Source organism: Gavia stellata, chromosome 34 (genome assembly GCF_030936135.1).
Source record: "Gavia stellata isolate bGavSte3 chromosome 34, bGavSte3.hap2, whole genome shotgun sequence".
NCBI lineage: Eukaryota > Metazoa > Chordata > Aves > Gaviiformes > Gaviidae > Gavia > Gavia stellata.
Window position 1 is genome coordinate 1506982 of NC_082627.1, and position 19392 is coordinate 1526373.

The 19392-nt window shown below is 58.0% G+C and overlaps 2 protein-coding genes across 2 annotated transcripts; both read left to right on the forward strand.

Annotated features, from left to right (window-relative positions):
- The first annotated feature begins 2172 nt into the window (after positions 1-2172).
- LOC132320225 (scavenger receptor cysteine-rich type 1 protein M130-like) lies at positions 2173-4378 on the forward strand. The gene is made up of 4 exons (XM_059832498.1): positions 2173-2539; positions 2778-3083; positions 4018-4243; positions 4372-4378. Exons 1-4 carry the CDS (start codon positions 2173-2175, stop codon positions 4376-4378), a joined length of 906 nt encoding a protein of 301 aa, XP_059688481.1.
- A 29-nt stretch (positions 4379-4407) lies between these two features.
- LOC132320226 (antigen WC1.1-like) lies at positions 4408-10494 on the forward strand. Its single transcript, XM_059832499.1, has 8 exons — positions 4408-4744; positions 5080-5394; positions 5892-6206; positions 6969-7106; positions 7861-7956; positions 8381-8464; positions 8680-8832; positions 10403-10494. Exons 1-8 carry the CDS (start codon positions 4408-4410, stop codon positions 10492-10494), a joined length of 1530 nt encoding a protein of 509 aa, XP_059688482.1.
- Positions 10495-19392: the final 8898 nt, after the last annotated feature.

A 19392-nucleotide genomic window follows, 5' to 3' on the forward strand; every position in this document is an offset into this window, starting at 1 on the left:
GGACTCCTGTCCCCTCAGGTGCTGTGGCTGCTCCTCTGGGTGCAGCTGTGTAGGGGTAAGTGCCGGCTTCCTTGTCCCACAGCTAGGGACAGTGGGCACCAGTGGGCTCATCGGAATACCTCTGGGAATGGGGTTTCTTGGCATGTGCCACTGAGATGAGGGGCAGAAGGTGCTCAAGTCAATTGAACTTCTGCCTTTCCCTGTGCCTCTCTGGGTGGGAGAGGGAGCTGTGGGCCTGGGGGCACAGGGCTGTACAGGGTTTGCTGGGCTGGTGAGGAGACGGTGCCCTGTGCAGGGCCGGGCATGGTGTGCAGGTGGGCATGGGCAGGGGGTGGTTGAGGTGGGAGGAGGCGCCGCAGGCTGTGGGGTGGTGAATGGCACAGCAGGTCAGCTGATGGGCACCCCCAGCCCTTCGCAGCCCATGGGGAGAAAAGAGACCCCCACACTGCCCTGGGGACAGCCCAGAATGGGGAGGGCTCCCACCCAGGTGCCTGTGACTCAGCCTGGGCAGGGGGGACCTCCAGACACAAAGTTTGGGGCTCCCCACTCTCTTGACGGGTCCCCTGTCAATGTTTGAAGGGGCTGCGGAGGTGAGGCTGGAAAATGGTGGCGGACGCTGTGCTGGAAGAGTGGAGGTAAAACACCAGGGCCAGTGGGGGACCGTGTGTGGTTACGACTGGGACATGGAAGATGCTGCAGTGGTTTGTAAGCAGCTGGGCTGTGGGTCTGCTCTTGAAGCTCCTCAGTACGCAACCTTTGGGCCAGGATCTGGCCCCATTTGGATGTTTGGTGTTGTCTGTCGTGGCACCGAGTCTGCTCTGTCTGACTGCACAAACACCAAATGGATTCAACAGTACTGTGTTCACAGTTGGGATGCTGGAGTGAGGTGTTCAGGTAAGGGGCCAGCCCGTTCCCCACCTCTGTGACTGGGATGGGGGAAGGGACCTGGTTGTGCCCTCAGGGAAACAAGGGTGTACTGGAGAAGGGCCTGGTGGGGCTGGTCACACTGCTGAGCTGGGACTGTCATTGCTGGTTTCCCCAGTCCCTGAGGACACTCCAGTGGGAACCCACCACTGCCTGACCCCCAATGCGGCTCAGCCCACCCTCCATGGGTGCCTGGGGCTGGGAGATGAATGCCCACCCTGCCCCGCAGTCTCTGCTGGTTCCCAGCTTTCTCCTCCTGTTCACACAGGAGCTATCTGGCAGCACGGAGGAGTAGGTCCCCCCATGGCAGAGGCATCGAAAGCCACTCACACGGCCACCCACAGCCCCAGGGAAGGGCCCAAGGTGGCCGGGGAATTCTGGGTTGTGTTCCCTGGCTAACACAAGTCCCCCAAAGCAGAGGGGCTGCTCAGAGGAGAGGAGCACTGGGCTTGGGCAGCAGAGCAGCGTGGCCTGTAGCTACCTCATTCCTCTTCCAGGGTCAGCCCAGGAGAGCCAGCCCCCAGGGAAACAACCCTGTGCCGGCAGTGCTGACCTGCTGCCCAGGCTCTCCTGCCTACAGCCGCTGGCTGCCCTGTGCCACAGGGCATTTGCCAGCACTTTCTGGCTCTCCTTGGTGCCAGTCCTTGCACTGGGAGCTTGTATCAGTCCAGGGCTGCTCCTCTGCCCACTCTCCTGCCCTCTGCCCAGCCATTGGCCGGGGCTGTGCACGCCTGGCAGTGCCCTCTGGCCCTGGCTGAGGAGCCCTCCCCGGGTAGGTGCTGGAGCTGGGGGCTGGTGGCGACAGCAACCGCAGGTACGCTCACACGGCATCTGTGCCCTGAGAGATGTCCCATATAACAGCAGTTCCCCAACAGCCCGAGAACCACCCAGGAATGAGGTGCATTTCTGGCGGCTCCAAGGGGTTCTGCAGCCTGGCCCTGAGCTCGGCCGGCAGAGCAGGCTGCAGCAGCCAACAGCTCCAGGGCCCCTCTCCTTGGGCTCAAGTGCTCCGGGTGCTGCAGTGCCTGGGGCCAGTCCTGGGCCGCCCAGGGTCTCCAGGGCAGCAGCAGTTTGTCTGAGCAGTTCCTGCGGCTGGGGATTTGGGAGAGAAGCAAACCCCCAAGTGCTGTGCTGATGTCTGAGGAGCAGCAGGGTGTCCCTGCTGTGTTTGTGCCATCTGCACCCACTGGGAGCTGCTGGGGTCGTTGTGGGGCTCTTTACCTGCAGCCACCTTGGACATGAGGTGGGATGTGGGCATGTAACTGCCAGGGAGATCTAGGAACGCACAGGAGTTTGGTTTCTTTAGGATTTTTCCAGCTGGTCGGAGGGGATAGTCCCTGCTCAGGACGTGTGGAGATCCGTGATGGGAACCAGTGGAAAACTGTCTGTGACTCAGACTTTGGTCCCAAAGCCGCCAACGTGGTCTGCAGGGAGCTGAAGTGCGGCGCAGCCCTGTCCGTGCCCGGGTCAGCTCACTTTGGAGAAGGTGTGGGTCCCATCTGGGACAGAGAGCTGCAGTGTGCGGGGCATGAACCCCTTCTCGCCTCCTGCCCCAGGGGGTCCCCCAGGGACCAGCCCTGCACCCACGCAAACGATGCCGGTGTCACCTGCACACGTAAGGACTCAGGGTGGGGTGTTGAACTCTGTGTGGGAGCTGGGGATGGGGGAGCAGGACAGGGGCTGTGCTGTGCGGGGTGTGGTGACAGAAGGGGTGATGTGGTTGTGTGCAGCCCTAAAAGAGTGCAGAAGGAGCAGAAAGGAAGGCTGTGCCTCTGGCTTCTCCTCCAGCTACGGAGGGTGCCAGAGCACCAATGCACCCTTTCTCATCTTTCTGTGTTTCCCAGAGTACACAGGGTTCAGGCTGGTGAACGGCAGCACGGTGTGTGAGGGGAGGGTGGAGGTTCAGGTGCTGGGGACCTGGGGCACCCTCTGTGCCTCCCGCTGGGATCTCTTGGACGCCCACGTTCTCTGTCGTCACCTCGACTGTGGATTTGCTGAGTCTCTTCCTGGAGGAGGGCATTTTGGGAGAGGCACCGGCCCTGTCTGGACAGACTCATTCCACTGTGATGGGAGTGAAGCCCACCTGGGACAGTGCCCAGTAACTGCCCTGGGGGCCTCGCGATGCTCCCACGAGAACGATGCTGCTGTCATTTGCTCAGGTGAGTGCTGGGAGAACACTGCAGTAACTCCATTTGCGCCCTGGGTGTGGCATGGCCATGCAAAGCAGGGGACCCCATGGCAGCACCAGGGTGAATTTCTCCCTGGAGAATACCTGGTTTCACCAGGAGCAATGTGGAGAGCTTTGCCTGCTAGAATGACTGCTCTGCTGTGGGAGAGCTGAGGACAGAACAGAGACAGGCATCTTTGCCCCCCGAGGCGGCAGCTCAGGCCCTGGGGCCACCGCCAGGCCCAGGCTCCTCAGCTCCTGCTGCAGGACAGGCCAAGAACAGGGCTGCAGGGCTTCGCTCCATCTCTCCGGCTGCAGACAGCCCTGACCCAGCCCCACAGAGAGCCCCACAGAGCCCAATTCCCCACCCGCAGGGGTTGTCCAGGTGCCCCCAGGAGCAGTAGCACACCTGGGGTGTAAGTCGCAGAGCAGGGCTGGGCTTTGCCCTTGCTTCTGGTCAGCACAAGTCCCAAACTGACCCCCCTCGCTCTGCTCCCTGCCATGGACACAGGCTCCCAGTCCCCGATCCCCAGGGGTGCAGAGGGGCAGAGACGTGTGGGCTCTGCCTGGTGTCTCAGTGGTGCCAGTGCCAGCGCTGAGGTTGGGCAAGGCTTGTCCCAGCGCTGCCTGTCCCCGGGTAACTGCACCGGCTGCTGGTCCTTCCTATAGCAGCTGCTCCATCTGGCGCAGCAGGGACCTGTTGGGTGGCTCTGCCCCACCAAGAGCAAAGAGAGTGTCTTGCTCCGGAAGGCTCAGGGACTGGGAAACAAATCCTGTGGAAACGTGCTCCTGAAGCTCCCTGCAGAGGGCTGGGGGCAGGTGGGTGAGCTCCAGGGTGTTGTGAGGGTTCCAGAGCCTACAGAGGTGCTGCAGATTTGTGGGCTCTCTGGTGCCGCCAAGGGCTGGGGCCTGGCTGCTCTCCGCAGGCTCAGCCGGCTCCATGTCCCTGCGGCTGGTGGGTGGAGGGAGCCGGTGCGACGGACGAGTGGAGATCTTCCAGCACGGGACGTGGGCCAGAGTCCTGGATGACCAGTGGGACGTGCAGGAGGCCAGCGTGGTGTGCCGGCAACTGCAGTGCGGAGAGGCAGAGACAGCCTACAATCCCCCGAAGGCTGAGAGAGGGACGGGTCCCGTGGGGCTGCGAGGGGTCCGGTGCGCAGGGCACGAGGCCAACCTGACCCTCTGCAACACCTCCCTGCCTGCGAGTGCACCAGGAGCAGGGATTGCAGAGGACATGGGGGTCATTTGCTGGGGTGAGTGGCACTGCACGGGCCCCCCAGGCTCTGAGCTGGGTGGGCACCAGCCCCTGATGGCAGATGGGGTTTCTTGCCGCTGCAGGGAGCCGGCAGGTCCGGCTGGAGAATACGACTGGGCGCTGTGCAGGAAGAGTGGAGATCTACTACCAGGGCAGCTGGGGGACCATCTGCGATGATGGCTGGGACCTGTCTGATGCCGCAGTCGTTTGCCACCAGCTGGGCTGCGGAGGGGCAGTGGAGGCGGTTGGCTCTGCTAAGTTCGGGGAAGGCTCTGGTCAGATCTGGCTGGACGGTGTGAACTGCTCCGGGGCCGAAGCTACCCTCTGGGACTGCCCAGCAGGGTCCTGGGGGCAGCACGACTGTGGGCACAAAGAGGACGCAGGAGTCGTCTGCTCAGGTCTGTGCTGGGAGCAGGGGCATGAGGCAGGTGCCTGGGGAGGCCGGGACGTGGGGAGAGCCGGGAACCACTAAGACTGTCCCTGGCTGCCCCTGAGCCGCTGTCTGAGTCCGTCCTGGGGACATCCATGCACAGACGCCCTCGGTCCCACTGCGGGTCTCTGGGGAGCTCAGCCATCCCCAGCGGTTAACGGGGAGGGCAAGGATTTCTGTCCGTGCTTGCAAGGGGGAGTTGTTAGCTGTGCCCCTGCCTGGCTAAGGGCCTGGGGGGTGAAGAGGCTTCTCTACGCCCACAGCCCCACACCAGCCCCTTCCCCCTCTGTGCCCTTCTTCCAGAGTTTGTGGCCCTGAGGTTGGAGAACAGCAGCAGCTGCTCCGGGCGCCTGCAGGTTTTCTACAACGGGACGTGGGGGAGCGTTTGCTCCAACTCAATGACTCCCGAAACTTGGTCGCTGGCATGCAAAGAGTTGGGCTGCGGGGATGGAGGGTACCTGCATACACCCCCGCTCTACCACAACTTCTCTGGTCCCACCTGGTTGGATCGTGTGGAGTGTGGGGAGAGAAACAGCTCCTTCTGGCAATGTCCCTCCGCTCCCTGGCACCCGCAGTCATGCGATGACCTGCGAGATGAGACCCACATCACCTGCAATGGTAATTCTGAGCTACCTGGGCACCAGCACCACCTCAGCTCCAGTTCCCTGCTAGGCACAGTCAAGCGTAGGGACAAGGCCCACAGCGGGCTTTTGCTTTATGTGCCAGACCCTGCTGCTTCTGGGGACACAAATGGGACTTCAGCTCTCAGAGCCACTCACATTCCCCAGGTTCCCTTTGGGGCTGAGCTGTCAGGGTGCCCCACATTGCCCTGCGTGTCCCCTGAATGACCAGGGTTCAGCTGCTGCCGTGAGTGAGGTGGCACGGGGAGGCACGAGCAGAGCTCAGCCCCACTCTCTGCTGCATAACCCCCTGCAGCAGCCCCTTCAGCCCAGCATTTCCTTCTGCAGGGAGACGGCCAGAAACACCCCCGGCCCTAGGGACCCTGTGCCCAAACTCCACAAGCTGCACAGGTAGCTGCTCCTCTGCATGTCCCTCTCACCTGGCAGGGCTCTGCCTGCTGTCCCGCTGCCCTGGGAGCTCTCTCCCTTCTCCAGACAGGGAGAAGATTCGTGCCGTGGGAGGCGAGAACAGCTGCTCAGGCAGAGTGGAGATCTGGTACCGCGGCTCCTGGGGGACGGTGTGCGACGACTCCTGGGACATGCGGGATGCCGAGGTGGCATGCAGGCAGCTGGGCTGTGGCCCCGCAGTGTCTGCTCTGAATGAGGCTGCATTTGGGGAGGGGACAGGCCCCATCTGGCTGGAGCAGGTGGAGTGCCGGGGGACAGAGCCGTCTCTGCAGGACTGCTGGGCTCGGCCTGGGGACAGTGGTGCCTGCCGGCATAAGGAGGATGCTGCTGTGAACTGCTCAGGTGAGCGGAGGGGCTGAGACCCCTCACAGGGGTATTGGCAAGGAGCCGGGGCAGGTGTTTACGCTGCTGGGTCCCATCATGGCCCCAGAGATCCTGAGAGCAAGGCCATCCCTGCAGATTATGGCAGCCTGTTCCCAAGTGGGCAGCAGCTTCTGTGGGGCTGGATGTCCTCCAGCGTCTGCCCACAGGGCTCTGCAGCCCCCCGGGACATCTCCCAGGCTGGTTGTGCCATCCTGCCCACAGCCCAGAGCAGGGCCCTGGGCTCTGTCCCAGCCACCCTGAGCAGCCCCGCAGGAGAGGCAATTTGGGAGGGCTGTGTCAGGGATGTCTGCACGCGTATGCACGCGTGCACACGCACACACACGGCATGTGAGAGAGGAGGGTCCCTGGTACCCTCACACACATCCTCTCAGCCCAGCTCTCTTTCTCCTCCTCTGCAGCTGCACCCAGGACGGCAGCACCAACCCCCCGAGCAGGTAACCTGTCCTCCTCACCAGCGTTGTGACTTCTCGGGCTCAGGCTGTGACCCAGAGCCAGAGGGAAGGGGATCCTTGCTGGGGTGTGAAGCTCCCGAGAGGAGGCACTGGGTAGCAGTGGAGGGGGTTGGGGAGGGCTCTCATTTTCCCATCAGGGTGGGAGCTTTGCCATCACTCACCCCTGGGGTTCCCTACCCCCGCTGTAATGGGGGTCAGTACTGGGGTGCCCCGGCCCCCCACCTCTCCCGAGCCTGGTGCTGCCCTTTCTGTGTTCCTGCCCACGCAGATCCCACGCGGGGCCGTCCGACCGGCAGCAGGAGTGTCTCATTGCCCGTCATCATCTGCATCATCCTGGGAGCCCTTCTCTGCCTGCTCCTGGCCCTCCTGGCAGGGCAAGTGCGAAGCGCCAGGGCTGGGCGCAGAGGTGGGTCCTTTCCCCACGGTCCCATGGGAAGATGCCTCCTGGCAGGGCCAGGGGTGCTGTGGGGTGTCAGTGAGTGGTACAGGTAAAGCTGCGGGGAGGAGAGTGTGTGCTGCCTGCTGTCCCAATGTCCCATTGACGGCCTGGCCATGAGCCGTCAGCAGCAAGGTGTAGAGAGAGTGCAGACGCGGGAGGAGCCAGGGATGGGGTGAAGAGAGAAATGGCAGAGCTGGGCTGGGGGAGATGGGAACAGAGGGGAAACAGAGGAGGACATGCCACCAGAAGTGCTCTGGGCATCTCTGGAGGGGGCTCTGTGTCAGGGGAGATGCCAGGAGGAACGTGGGGCAGCAGGGTCCATCCTCATGGTTTCAGGCCCCCGGGCTGTTCCTCCATCCAACCCTGACCTCTTCTCGTCAGGGCATAGGCCGTGCTATGGATCCATGGGGCAGAGAGGGGGCAGGTCCAGCGGGAGAGGAAAGGTGGAGCTGCTCCAAGCTCAGCACCAGGGACCTGACCCAGAGGCCAGAGGGGCACAAGGGCTATCTCTGAGGGGATGGTGGGAGGGTGTCGCTGTCCCAGACCATCTCCATGGGGACATTGCCCTCACTGAAGAAGTGGCAGTGGGGACTGGACAGTGCAGCGGGGATATGCTGTGGCGACAGCCCTGGGGTGGCCCAGGGGAACAGGGCTGGGGGAGCAGAGAGGGATCCCATCCCCTCCCTGTGTGTCTCTGGGCCAGCCCTGCCTCTGTCCGCAGGCTCCGAGAGAGCTTGGGAGCCCTTCCCTGAGGCCGTCTATGAGGAGATTGGTTACAGCCCAGCTTTGGAGAAGCAGGCAAGGTTCAGCAGCTCAGGTGGGTGTGCGTCCCTCCTGGAGGGCACATGTGCAGGGCTCTTTCCCCACTTCCTCACCCAGGGATGACCCCCTGCAGCCCCCTGACCCACAGTCCCTGCAGCGCTGGCGCTGTGGGGGCTGTGGGGAGAGCAGCCAGGTCCTTGGCCCAGGCCAGAAGCTTCCTCCCCACCAGCTCTGCCCGTCCCAGCTGGGGACAGCCCCTCACTGCCTGCCCCTGCATCCTGAGGGCTGAGGGAAGGGGCTGTCCCAGGGCATGTCTGGGAGCCCCTTTGAGACAGGGTTTGTCCCAGGGGAGCAGGGTGAGTCCTGAGCCCTCCTCCCCACTCAGCCCTGGCTCTGTGGGTCCCCCGTCCCCAGCAGCACTGACCATGAGCTGGGTCAGCAGAGCGCACTCCCATCACACCTGCTGCACCTCTCGCCAGGCTCCTATTCAGAGGGGTCCCTGACCAAGCTGCAGCCCTACCCTGTGGACAGCAAGGAGGAGGATGGTCCAGGGTCAGCACCAGGTAACAGGGGGCCAGAAGGGGTGGATCTCTCCTCCCTGCAGACGTGTGGGGGACAGCAGTGTCACTGAGTGTCACCGTCAGAGTTGGGGAGGACATTGGGCATTGCATGTGGTGCTGCCAACACCAGTGTCTGAGCCCCATGTCCCTGTGCATCCTCCTGTCATTGCTCTGCAGGACGTACCTTCTCACTGTCACCAGCTCCCCTGTCCTTTCAGACATCCCTGTCCTGGCCGGAGGTGACCCAGTGGATGGCTACGATGATGCCAGGGAGGCTTCTGACCCTGGGGAGGATCCTGCCCCTGGGCAGGGAGACTGGGAAATGCCCAGGGCACCAGAGGAGGGAGCAGGGCCCAGGGATGCACCTGGAGGTAAGAGGGAAAGATAGCGCTGCTGGTTCCTGGGGTGCCATCCCTGGTGCCGGATGAATCGTTTTTGTACTGAGAGCCCAACCTCCTGGGACAGGGGAACCTGCCCATTCGAGTTTTCCTTGGGGGGACCATGGGTGGGAGAGGGAGCTGAACATCTCAGGACTGCTGAGAAGTGAAGGTGATGTACTGACGAGGAGGGGCAGCCCATGGGATGAACGTGCAATGGCCTGCCTTGCTGCTTGCAGGGACAAACCTGCACTCCCCGAGAAGTGCTGGGGCCCCTGGAGCTGAGGGAGATGCCTGGTGCCTGTCCCCAGAGAGCACGGGCTATGACGATGCTGAAGAGGTGTCTCTGGCACATCCCCCTGAGGACACAAAGGCTGTGACAGCAGAGCTCAGTGCACAGCAGTCCCTGAGCCGCGGGCCAGGAGAGCCCGTCCCTGCCGTGCAGCTGGGTGCAGCCGGGAGGGAGGAGAGGTCTGTGCATCTGGGAGAGCCGTGAGCACCAGGGAACTGTCTCCCTTTTCCACGGGCAGCAGAAACAGCCGGCCATGTCCTCCATTTTTATTCCCCTGCTTTTACATGATTCTTATTCTTTTACATGTTCTTATTAAAAGGCTTTGGGGTTAGAGCCAGAGCTGGCGCTTGCCTGCCCAGGTGTCGGGGTGTCTCCCTGAGGCTGACTGGGGGGAGCAGAGCACAAAGACATGGCAGTGGGGAAGGGGCACGTCTTGGGGACAGTGGGCTCGGGGTCGGGCTGTGGGGCTGTGAGAGTTCATGGTCCCTGGGGAATATTCCTGCTGACAGAGACATTTCCAGCCTGACAGCCACAGTTTCCAGCAAAAATGGCTCTCTGCAAGGTCAGGAGCACCAGCCTCCTCACCCCGGGGTTCCCCAGTGGGAGCACCCACCTCCTCACCCCGGGGTTCCGCAGCGGGAGCACCCACCTCCTCACCCTGGGGTTCCCCAGTTGCTCTTTCCCCCGGCCCTGCCTGGGCCACACTGGTGCCACGACACAGAGGTCACGACAGAGCTGCCATATTGGGGTGAGCTGTAGACCCACAGAAGGGAGTCCTAAGGTGGCTGTGGTGCCTTGAACACCCGAGCCAGCCCCAGGGGGGATCACAGCCCATGCATCACCTCCCACAGTGGTCCCTAGAGTTTTCCTGCTGGCAACCCCTGGCCCCAGAGCCAGCCCCTCCATCCCCAGCCCTGGGCCCATCTCTCCCTGTGGAGATGCAGGGCTGGAGCCTGCCCCGGTGGGAGTTTCCCAGGGGATGGAGGCTGTGTTTGCAGTCCCCATGTATGTCATCCACCACTTGGGGGTCTCACCTGGTAACGCTGCTCTCCCGTGGGCTTTCCACAGCCGTGCTCTGCCCAGCGTGGGGCAGCAGTGCAGAGGGTTGAGGTCTCACCACCACAGACATTGGGTGGGTGCTTGGGGGTTGCAGGAGCAAGCACAGGTCTGGGGCACAGTGATGATCCTGCATTGCTCCAGGGAATGGACCCAGCCTGCAGGGCCAGACCGTTCAGGCCCCAAAATGTCATGGAATGGGCTCTTTCTGCTCAGATGTGCTGCCACCTCACACACACCCAGGGCCGGTGGCTCATCTCCCCGAGGAGGAGGAGGAGGAGGCAAACCTCTGCCAGGTTCCAGAGTAAGGGAGAAACCTTATAACTGCAGAGGGCAATGACAGCAGGGAGGTGGCACAGGACAGGCGCTGGGCTCTTCTCCACAGTACCCACCTGGGGTGGCTTGAGTCCGCAGGTCAGTGCCCATACTGGCACCCACCGTCATGTTCAGAAGATATCCCCACCCCCACCCTCCTTCTTCTTTGCTTCACTTTTATACCTTATTTCTCAGAATCTGGGCCCACCGTTCCTGGGCCTGGGCACCCCTGCAGTGAAAGACCATGGCTCACCACCCCATTGTGGTTGCAGGTTTTGCCAGGGGAGCAGCCAAGGCACCATGTCCTTGCCCTCCTGGTCTGTGCACGGCTGTGCACTGGCCTGTGCCTCCCTGTTCCCACCAGCATGGGGTGGATGGTGACACCAAACCCCCCAGGAACAAGAGGTGGGCACTGGCCCCACCAGTCCCACCTCTGCAGGGCTGTGCCTGACCTCGGGAGCTCCAGGTTCCCTGAGTCGAGGCTCTGCTCGAGCAGGGGGTGATGGCAGAGGGAAAAGGACCTGGAGACAGGGTCAGGGTAAGAAATGTCACTCTTCAGCTCAGACACCCCTACCCTCTGGCACCGACGGCTGCTTCCCACGTGGTATGGGTTCTCCACCTGGAGACAGGATAATCTCACACCCGTCCCTCTGGAAAGCCACGGGGGAAGTGTGGCCCTGGTGCCAAAAAACACCTGGGCTGGACCAGCACCCTCACATCCCATCTCTCAGTGCAGCCAGGAAGGATTGCCAGCACCCAGGGTGCTGCTGATGTCTATCCCCTCCCTGAGGGCCACCCCTCACCTTCCCACAGGGGCTGTGCTGCCAAGCAGGGACCCCGGCTGGTGTGTGGGGTGGGTCTGTGGTGCAGGGCAGTGACCTGCACTCAGGTCCAGCACAGCTGCCTGCCTCTCCTCTGGGAGGGGGCTCAGCAGAGGCAGCACACACAGCCCTCCTTACCCCATAACCAGGCCCTGGGAGGGCAGGGCAGGCCCACAGCACCTGGAGAGGAGCAGAGCCCCAGCTCCAGCCCTTGCCCAGCTGACCCTGGTGAGTCAGAGCAAAAACACCCCTGAAGATGGAACCCGGAACCTCTTGCGTGGGAAACGGGTGCTCTTCCACTGACCTACACCCCCTTGACACCTGCCAGCAGGCGAAAAACTCTCCTCCCATGACATATCTATGACAAGCACAGCCCTCTTGTCCCATGGGTGCCCAGGGACCCTCAGCAGAAAACAGCATTTGAACCCTCCTGAGATGGGGGAAGTCCGGACTGCCTCCCCACTGGGGCCTGATCCTGGCACGGGGATGCACTGCCGAGCACGGCCCCTTCACCGTCTCTGCAGGGTGATGGGGCAGAAGGCGGCTCTTGCTGCAGGCACCGCTCCCACCCTCTGGCCTACCCTGAGCCCCCTCTGCCACCCACGGAAACAACCCTCTGTGTCACAACTGTCCCCAACTCCACATCAGGAGCAGAACAACAGGGTGAGGGAAAGACCCTCCCTGGGATGAGGTGCCCCCACGCTCTGATGGCACCCCAGGGCATGCGGAAGGGGGACATGGGGGCAGAAATCTCACACCCCCCTCATGCAGGCACCAGGTCTCCCCTGCACCCCTCTGCCCCCCAGCACCCCTGGAGATGGGGTGAAGGGCAAACTTCCATCTCCCTGGGGCTGCGGGTGTGGGTTGGGCTCAGGGACCTTCCCATTCCTGCAGCACTGAGCACTGTCCTGAGGGCAAAGCCGTGCCCTCGGACAGCCCTGGCTGGGGTCTCTGGGGCAGGGTGGGTGCGCATGTTCAGCTGTTAACTGAGAGGTCGATGGATTGAGCACACACAGGGATGGTGTCCTCGCGGTGCTGCAGCTGGGACCATTGTCTTGCCCAATGCCATAGAATTTTCCCCACGGAGGCCCTGCCTGGCAGAGAGGGTTTGGGGGAATCCAAACCAGAGCACAGTCACTGTGAACTTCTGGAGTGGTTGAGTGGAGTGAAGGGGATGGACTACTCGTCTGTTCTGCTTTGCACACATGGCCCCAAAGCTCAAGAACAACCTCGAAGGACTTTTGGAGCAGTGATAGCTCTGCAGACACCTTCCCTGTGGCTAAGCATTTTCAACCTCGTGCTCAAAGCTGGCAAGACAGTAACCTTGCTTGGACGGATGGTCTCTCCTTCTCCCTCCTTCACTTGTGCTCAGTCAGGACAAAAGCCAAACTTCTCTGAAGGAGAATCCCTGGCGAACTGGCTGAGACATCAGAGCTGCAGGGGTCTAGGACATGCCCATTGCTTTGGGACTATAGTCCAGGATGTGCCATTCCTTGGCCTGACTGGCTGACCTGGGAGAGGCTGAGACTGGAGACAGAGGGGGGTGTGCTGTGTTGCCATCATCACTGTGTTCCTAATGGTCAAGCAGGGTTCCATAGCAGCAAGAGGTTGCAAGAGGGGACCCCAGCATCTTGTTGGAGCTCATGAGCAGGTCTTTCTTCCTCTGGGCAGGGACTGATGGCTCTGAGGGTCTGCATCTGGGCTAGACAGTGCACTCTAGTGTGTGAGCAGGTTGGGATAAGGCAATGGGGGAAAAACTGAGACACTTGTGCTGTGGGCCCTGGGTCTGGTGCTGAGGGGATGGAAAACACAGACCCATGTGCAATGCCAGGATGTGCAGAGGAAAGTAAATTTGGAGAGGTAAAGTGACATCCAGTGTTTGAGCTGGGGCTGTTGTGAAGACACTGTGACAGTTGGTGACCTTCTGTGCAGGACTCCAGGCAGCCACTGCTGGCATTTCTGTCCCGACTTGTGCCCTTGCAGCAGGAAGGAACTGATGCAGAGGGATGTTCATGTGGGGCCCCAGAGGGATCCCCCTGTGCTTTGTATGTCCCAGCTGATGCCCAGAGAGGAGCACATATGTATTGCACCGATCATTGCGGCAGGGGGCAACGGGGGCCAAGAAACTCTGCTCAGGACAGCGCATGACTAAACAACACTGGTGCCCAGGCACTACAGTGGATGATCCTCAGCACGGCTTTGTCAACTGTCCTGGGTACATCAGAGGTCTCGCTGCGACAGACACCTGGAGGGAGGATGCTGCCTTTCAGGCCTCAGCTCCAGGGAGTGCCTCTCCCTGGGACTCAGGGGATGGCGGCCTCTGGTCTGGGAACTGAGGAGCAGGTGAAGGTGTGTGAGGAGGGGAGCAGTCAGTGCAGCATCGAGAATGGCAAAGAGGAGAGAGACAGGGTCTTTGCGGAGACCCCGCAGAGGAGAGATCCCGGTCACTTTGGAGCAAGGAAGTTGGGACAGCAGGAGACCACCCCAACGGAGCACTGACTGGAGAGTCCTGCCCAGGGGGAGGCTGGGGACTTGTGCTGCTGGAGGAAGGCTCCTTCTAAGCTGCAGATCTGCAGCTGCAGAGCAGGGACTGTGCTCTGGCAAGAGGTGAAGGAGCAAGCAGGGCTGGGGCAGGCTGGAAGAAGGCGGATGGGCTCTGCCGAAATCTAAGGGAGAAAATCATAGCTGAAGCCCGGGGTTGAACCAGGGACCTTTAGATCTTCAGTCTAACGCTCTCCCTGCTGAGCTACTTCAGCCCTGCCCCAGCAGCCCTTCTCCCTCTGCCACCCATGCCAGGCCGCAGGCTGACACACAGGAGGAGCGCTCCTCAGGGAGCTTCCCAGGGAAAAGCTGTGCCCAGCCCCAGGCAGAGGGGACCTGGCCTCTCCCTGCCTCCAAGGCCAGGTGGGCTCCAGGTTTGGTGGAGGCCAGCTTACACTGGGTGTGCCAAGATGTGTGAGGGCCTTGCACAACCGCGACAGTGGCAAAGGCAAGTAGGCAGATTGGGCATGTGCAGTTGTAAAGGCTGAGGGTGGAAGAAGCGTGGGGCTGGTGGAAGACCTTGTCTCCTTCCCCATGGAAGGTGTCCTCCCACCCTTTTCTCCCTGGCTCAACTTACCTCCTTCGTTCCCAACTCTTCTACCTCCTCCTCCCTGAGCAGTGCAGGGGGATGGGGAGTGGGGGTTGCAGTCAGTCCGTAACCGTTCCTCTCTGCGTCTCCTTCCTTCTGACACTTCTCCCATGGGGTCCCTCTTACCGCTACAGTCCTTTGAGACAAACCTGCTCCAGCATGGGCTCTCCTCAAGCCACCATTCTTCCAGGAAATAGCCAACATCTCCAGTGTTGGGTCCTCCAGAGGCTGCAGGGCTGACCTTCTCCACTGTGGTCTTCTCCAGGAGCTGCAGGAGACTATCTGCTCTGGCACCTGGAGCACCTCTTCTCCCTCCTTCTTCACCAGCCTTGGTGTTTGCAGGGCTGGTTCTCACACTTTTTTCCCCTCACTCCTCTCCCACTCTGGCTGTTGTGTCCTTTCTTAAATACACTTTCCAGAGGTTCCACCAGCTTCGTTGACGGGCTCAGTTTTGGCCAGCAGTGGGTCTGCCTTGGAGCTGGCTGGAACCAGCTCTGTCTGGGACGGAGGCAGCCCCTGGTCTCTTCTCACAGAGGCCAGCCCTGCAGCCCCCCTGCTACCACAACTTGGACATGGACACCTGTTGCGTTAAAAGGAATGCAGTAATAAAGAAGTAATAAACAAGCTCCTAAAACAGCACAAACAATTCCTTTACCCTTACAATCTTTAACCTTCTGTTCACTCCTGCACTGTTGAATTCTCTCTATTATTTTATTTTCATTTTTCCAGAATTTCTGGGCCCACTCTAGTCCCCGATGGGACGGCGCACATTTATATTTCTGTAGCAGTTTATCCATGGCTATCCTGTCTGTGACACCAATTTTTACTGTCCCATTAAAAGGAATGCAGTTTCGAAATTTGTCTGTCAGAGTCCCAGGACTTTCACTGACACATTTACCAGAGCCCCAGCAAAAGGACTTGCACTGAGCAGATGCACAAAAATCGAAATTAGTTATTTTATTGAAAGCGACAGAAACAGATTCAAGATTGCCATTGATAAACCCACTAACTACAATAGTGCTACTAATTAAGGTTAATATTGCTAGCAGACTTGATAGTAATACAAGAACCCGGGGATAACTTTCACCCAGAGGGTGAGAGGCACAGCGCTTACCCAGAGAGGCGTCCCTGCCTGGGGTGAAGGAAGAGAACACAGCCCGTCGACTGGTCCATCAGGTATTGAGGTTCTTCTCTCCCAACTTAACAATCATTTTCTCCGTCTTTTATCCCCAAAACTATGAGGTTCCCCCCCAATATGTGACGTGTAGCATGATTTGGGTGGAGAGACGAGTGCTATAGTCATATATGTTTAGCATGACCTCTATAATCTTCATTAGCATATGCAGGGGTGTGAGTTGTAATATGCATTTCACACGTAATGAGGCAAAGGTCAGTTATCGGACACGAAGCTTTTTCGAAGAACAAAGGACCTCTCACATTCCTGTTATCTTACTGTCTTTGCTGACCATAAGCAGGGCTGTCCTGCCTCCACAGGGCCCCCTCCTTATCTGCACCCTGTGTTAGCCAGGCAAGTCTCCACTCCTCCGGGTCGCACAAGAGATAGCAAGGGCAGTCTTAACGGTTCTCTGTGCACAGGAATCCCACCTCATTATCCAAATTCCACATTATCCACCCCGTGACTATAGTCACTCGGATCGAAATCCAAATCACACTCGCATAAAATCGCTTTTGGGGGTATCCCTCACATTAGACTTCTTTTCCTCCACTCCAGGACTCACCTTTGATTCTGTACAGTCAGAGATCATACGCACCTGATGAGTTAACACCCGGGTAAACATAGGTTGGGCACAAGCCAGTATCATACAAAAAACAATTATTACAATAACTACAATAATCACAGATTGCAATAAAGAAGCAAGCCGTCCTGATAGTGAAAATCCCAATCCATGTAACAGCTTATTCAACCAGGTTGTTTCCAACCCTTCTCTCAATTCCCGGCTGGCCTTTGCCACACGTTTTATGTGATCTAGTTGTTCGTCAAGATCTTTAGTTACATTTGGTATATGAACACAACAAGTATCATTTGCTAAATCCAAATATCCGCATACTCCATTTTCATGCAGCAATAGCAGATCCAAAGCTAGTCTATTTTGCAATGTCATTCTCGACGTTGCCTGCAGTTGTTCATTTAATTTCTCCAGTCCAACCCGAGTTGCATTAGCCAATGCTTCAATTTGTCCTGTAAGGTTATACAGCATCATGCGATTCTGGAAAGCCGTTATCTGGGGTGTAAAGATAGACTCCAAAGTCCATCCAACTACCATTCCTGTGGTCGGATGCTGCCAAGGGTCTTCTGGTTCCCATTTGATCCACCCCCATAGGGGTGGCACAAGAGGTTGTTTTCGCCAGAGAGGACAAAGTGTCAACAATCCCAATGTGTGCTGACGTTGTGGACCTTCCACTGGCAGATCAGTAGTCCATGTTCCATCACTACTAACCCAAACAGTGCATCCCATAGAAGGCAATGACAGCTTCTTACAATTTATATGGGTATCGTTAACTGTCAAACATGACCAGGTGTCATTGATAGAGGTGGCATAGTTACGGCAAATACAACCCAGGCAAAGGGCTCGAGCTATCGGGCCCAATTTCTGAATTTCACTCTTTTTGCTATTGCAATTGTAAACTTTAGTACAGTTCCAATTATAGTGTTTTGGTTTAACTGAACGGGAGATCTTAAAATTGGTATATACATCAATGAGGGTATTTGATTGTCCAATAGTCCCATCCCAATCAACGCACCAGTCAGTGGTCTGCATGTAATGCCAGTCACCCGTTTGGGGTGTGTCCCATATTTTGGGTAAGTGCATTCCCCAGGGAAATTTGTCACATGTGGTTTTGATTGTTGCAGGAGAATATTTACCCTCCCAGCAGGTCTCCTTTTGACCAACGTACGACCAGCCAAGAGAATATATTGTAATGTTTCCAAACTTCATCTTGCCCACACTAGTTTTTGTCATGGCTGTGAAGGTTCGATTCACATCAAGGGTTAAAATTCCCCAGTCCAAAGCTGAAGCAGCCGACTTGGGTAGAGGCAAACATGCAGTTATTTGACTGACATTATGTATGTGCCCAAAAGCACGGATCAATTGCAATATCAGGTTTGAGGAAAAACCCCATCCACAGCTAGTCAACAACAGAATACTCAAACTATTTTTTACCAGCATCATGGTTAAAACTTTCAGTTGCCAAACTATCATCAATACTATGAAAGCAAGTCAGATTGTTAGAGCTATTAGCAAGCCTTGAGGACGCTCCAACTCCATGTAGGATAGACCGTGGTTCCAGGTGTAATTTGTTGTTGTCAATGTTTCTGCAAGGAAAAACAAAAGAGAATGCTCGGTCGTATTCTGACCGACAGAGTTAAGTTAAAAGGTAGGTACCACCCATCTGGTACTAATTCGGTGTATTTTCCCAGAACTGTCCTTTGCTTCCCAAGCATAGAGATTCTTTGGGATTGTTAATACCATTGCCACTGTTAAAAACACATCCTTTATATCTAGGGTTGCCATCCATGTGTGAGATGCTCCCTGGATTTGGGTCACTACCTCTGCAATAGTTGGTACAGCGGCAGTTAAAGGTGCTCTATTGGCATTCAATTGGCTATAGTCAATCGTAAGCCACCACTGTCCATTAGGCTTTTTTACCGGCCAGACAGGAGAATTATATGGGGAGTGAGTGCGAGTGATAAAATATCTTTTTTCCAAGTCTTGGAAGCAGAGAGTCAGTGGAGACAGTCTTTATCTCTAATATGTCTAAGTACCGGGTGCAGTTGTTACAAAGTATCTTCTCTACATTTTTCTTTCTTACTTTTAACACTTGTTTCTCAAGATGCCCTGTAACAGTCAATGGCAGAGCCTTCCAGGATGACCTGGCCGACTGAGGATGGGGGTTTCCGCCTCTGGGGGTCATTTGGGAATTGTTCAAGACTCTCCATGGGATGTCTAGGAAAGAACCACAAGCAGGGAAAAACTCCATTTCCCAAAACCCTGTGGGGTGAGGAGGTGCTCTGCTCTTTGTACGGATGGGGTGCCATCCACTGCAGTGGGACTTATGGGGGACTTGGCTATCTGAATACCTGCTGAAAGGGGACCCATAGCGAGGTACACCCCACCCAGGACCTTTCTGGAGCTCCTTGATGAGATCTTTGTGACCAGGGTGACTGAGGAGGCAGTGAGATGAGGTATCTTGTAGGACTTCCTACTTACCACCAAGGAAGAGCTGGTCAGGGCTGTAAAAGTCAGGGATGAGAAGGTCGAGTTGAGGCTCCTGAGAGAAGTGAAGGCAGCAAAGAGCAGGATTTCAGGAGAGCAGGCTCTGGCCTGCTGAGGGACCTGCTTGGAAGAATCCAATGGGATACAGCCCTGCAGAGCAGAGGGGTACAGAGACCTGTTTGATGGTCAAAGATTTCCTCTTCAACATCAAGAATGGTCCACCTGGACCTGCAGGAAGTCACACAAAGCTGGCAGGAGACTGGCATGGCTGAGAAAGGAGCTCCTGCCTCAAACCAAGCGTGAAAGGAAGCACAGGGAAGGTGGAAGCTGTCTGCCCTCCAGCCTCAATGGTTCTGTGATTCTGTGCTGGAGGGAGACATTTGTGTGTGTGTCTGTGCTTGTCTGTGCGTGGGGGAACTGGGGGTATGAGGGGATCCTGGGGCCAGCTCCTGGTAAGAGGGTGGATCTAAGACCAGCTCCTGGAGGGATCCATATTGTCTGAGTGTCTATATAGGTATACATTTCCACTAACATAGCCTAACCCACGAACAGCCCAGTCCTCATTTACCTTTTCTCCCCAAGTCCCAGGTTCACTGGCTTTGTACCCTCCTTCGGTGTTTCAGAGACAGTTGCCATGGTAATTCCTACATGGGTCAGCAACTAAACTCATATGTCCTTTTACTGTCTGTAGTGCCCTGCAACACC

Bases quoted from the DNA above. Each gene is read 5' to 3' on its own strand.
- LOC132320225 (XM_059832498.1), top strand. From the start codon at position 2,173: ATGTGGGCATGTAACTGCCAGGGAGATCTAGGAACGCACAGGAGTTTG. The intron at 2,540-2,777 runs GTAAGGACTCAG...CAGAGTACACAG, and splicing joins TGCCGGTGTCACCTGCACAC to GGTTCAGGCTGGTGAACGGC. The intron at 3,084-4,017 runs GTGAGTGCTGGG...TGCTCTCCGCAG, and splicing joins TGCTGCTGTCATTTGCTCAG to GCTCAGCCGGCTCCATGTCC.
- LOC132320226 (XM_059832499.1), top strand. From the start codon at position 4,408: ATGGGGTTTCTTGCCGCTGCAGGGAGCCGGCAGGTCCGGCTGGAGAAT. The intron at 4,745-5,079 runs GTCTGTGCTGGG...CCCTTCTTCCAG, and splicing joins CGCAGGAGTCGTCTGCTCAG to AGTTTGTGGCCCTGAGGTTG. The intron at 8,465-8,679 runs GTAACAGGGGGC...CTGTCCTTTCAG, and splicing joins TGGTCCAGGGTCAGCACCAG to ACATCCCTGTCCTGGCCGGA.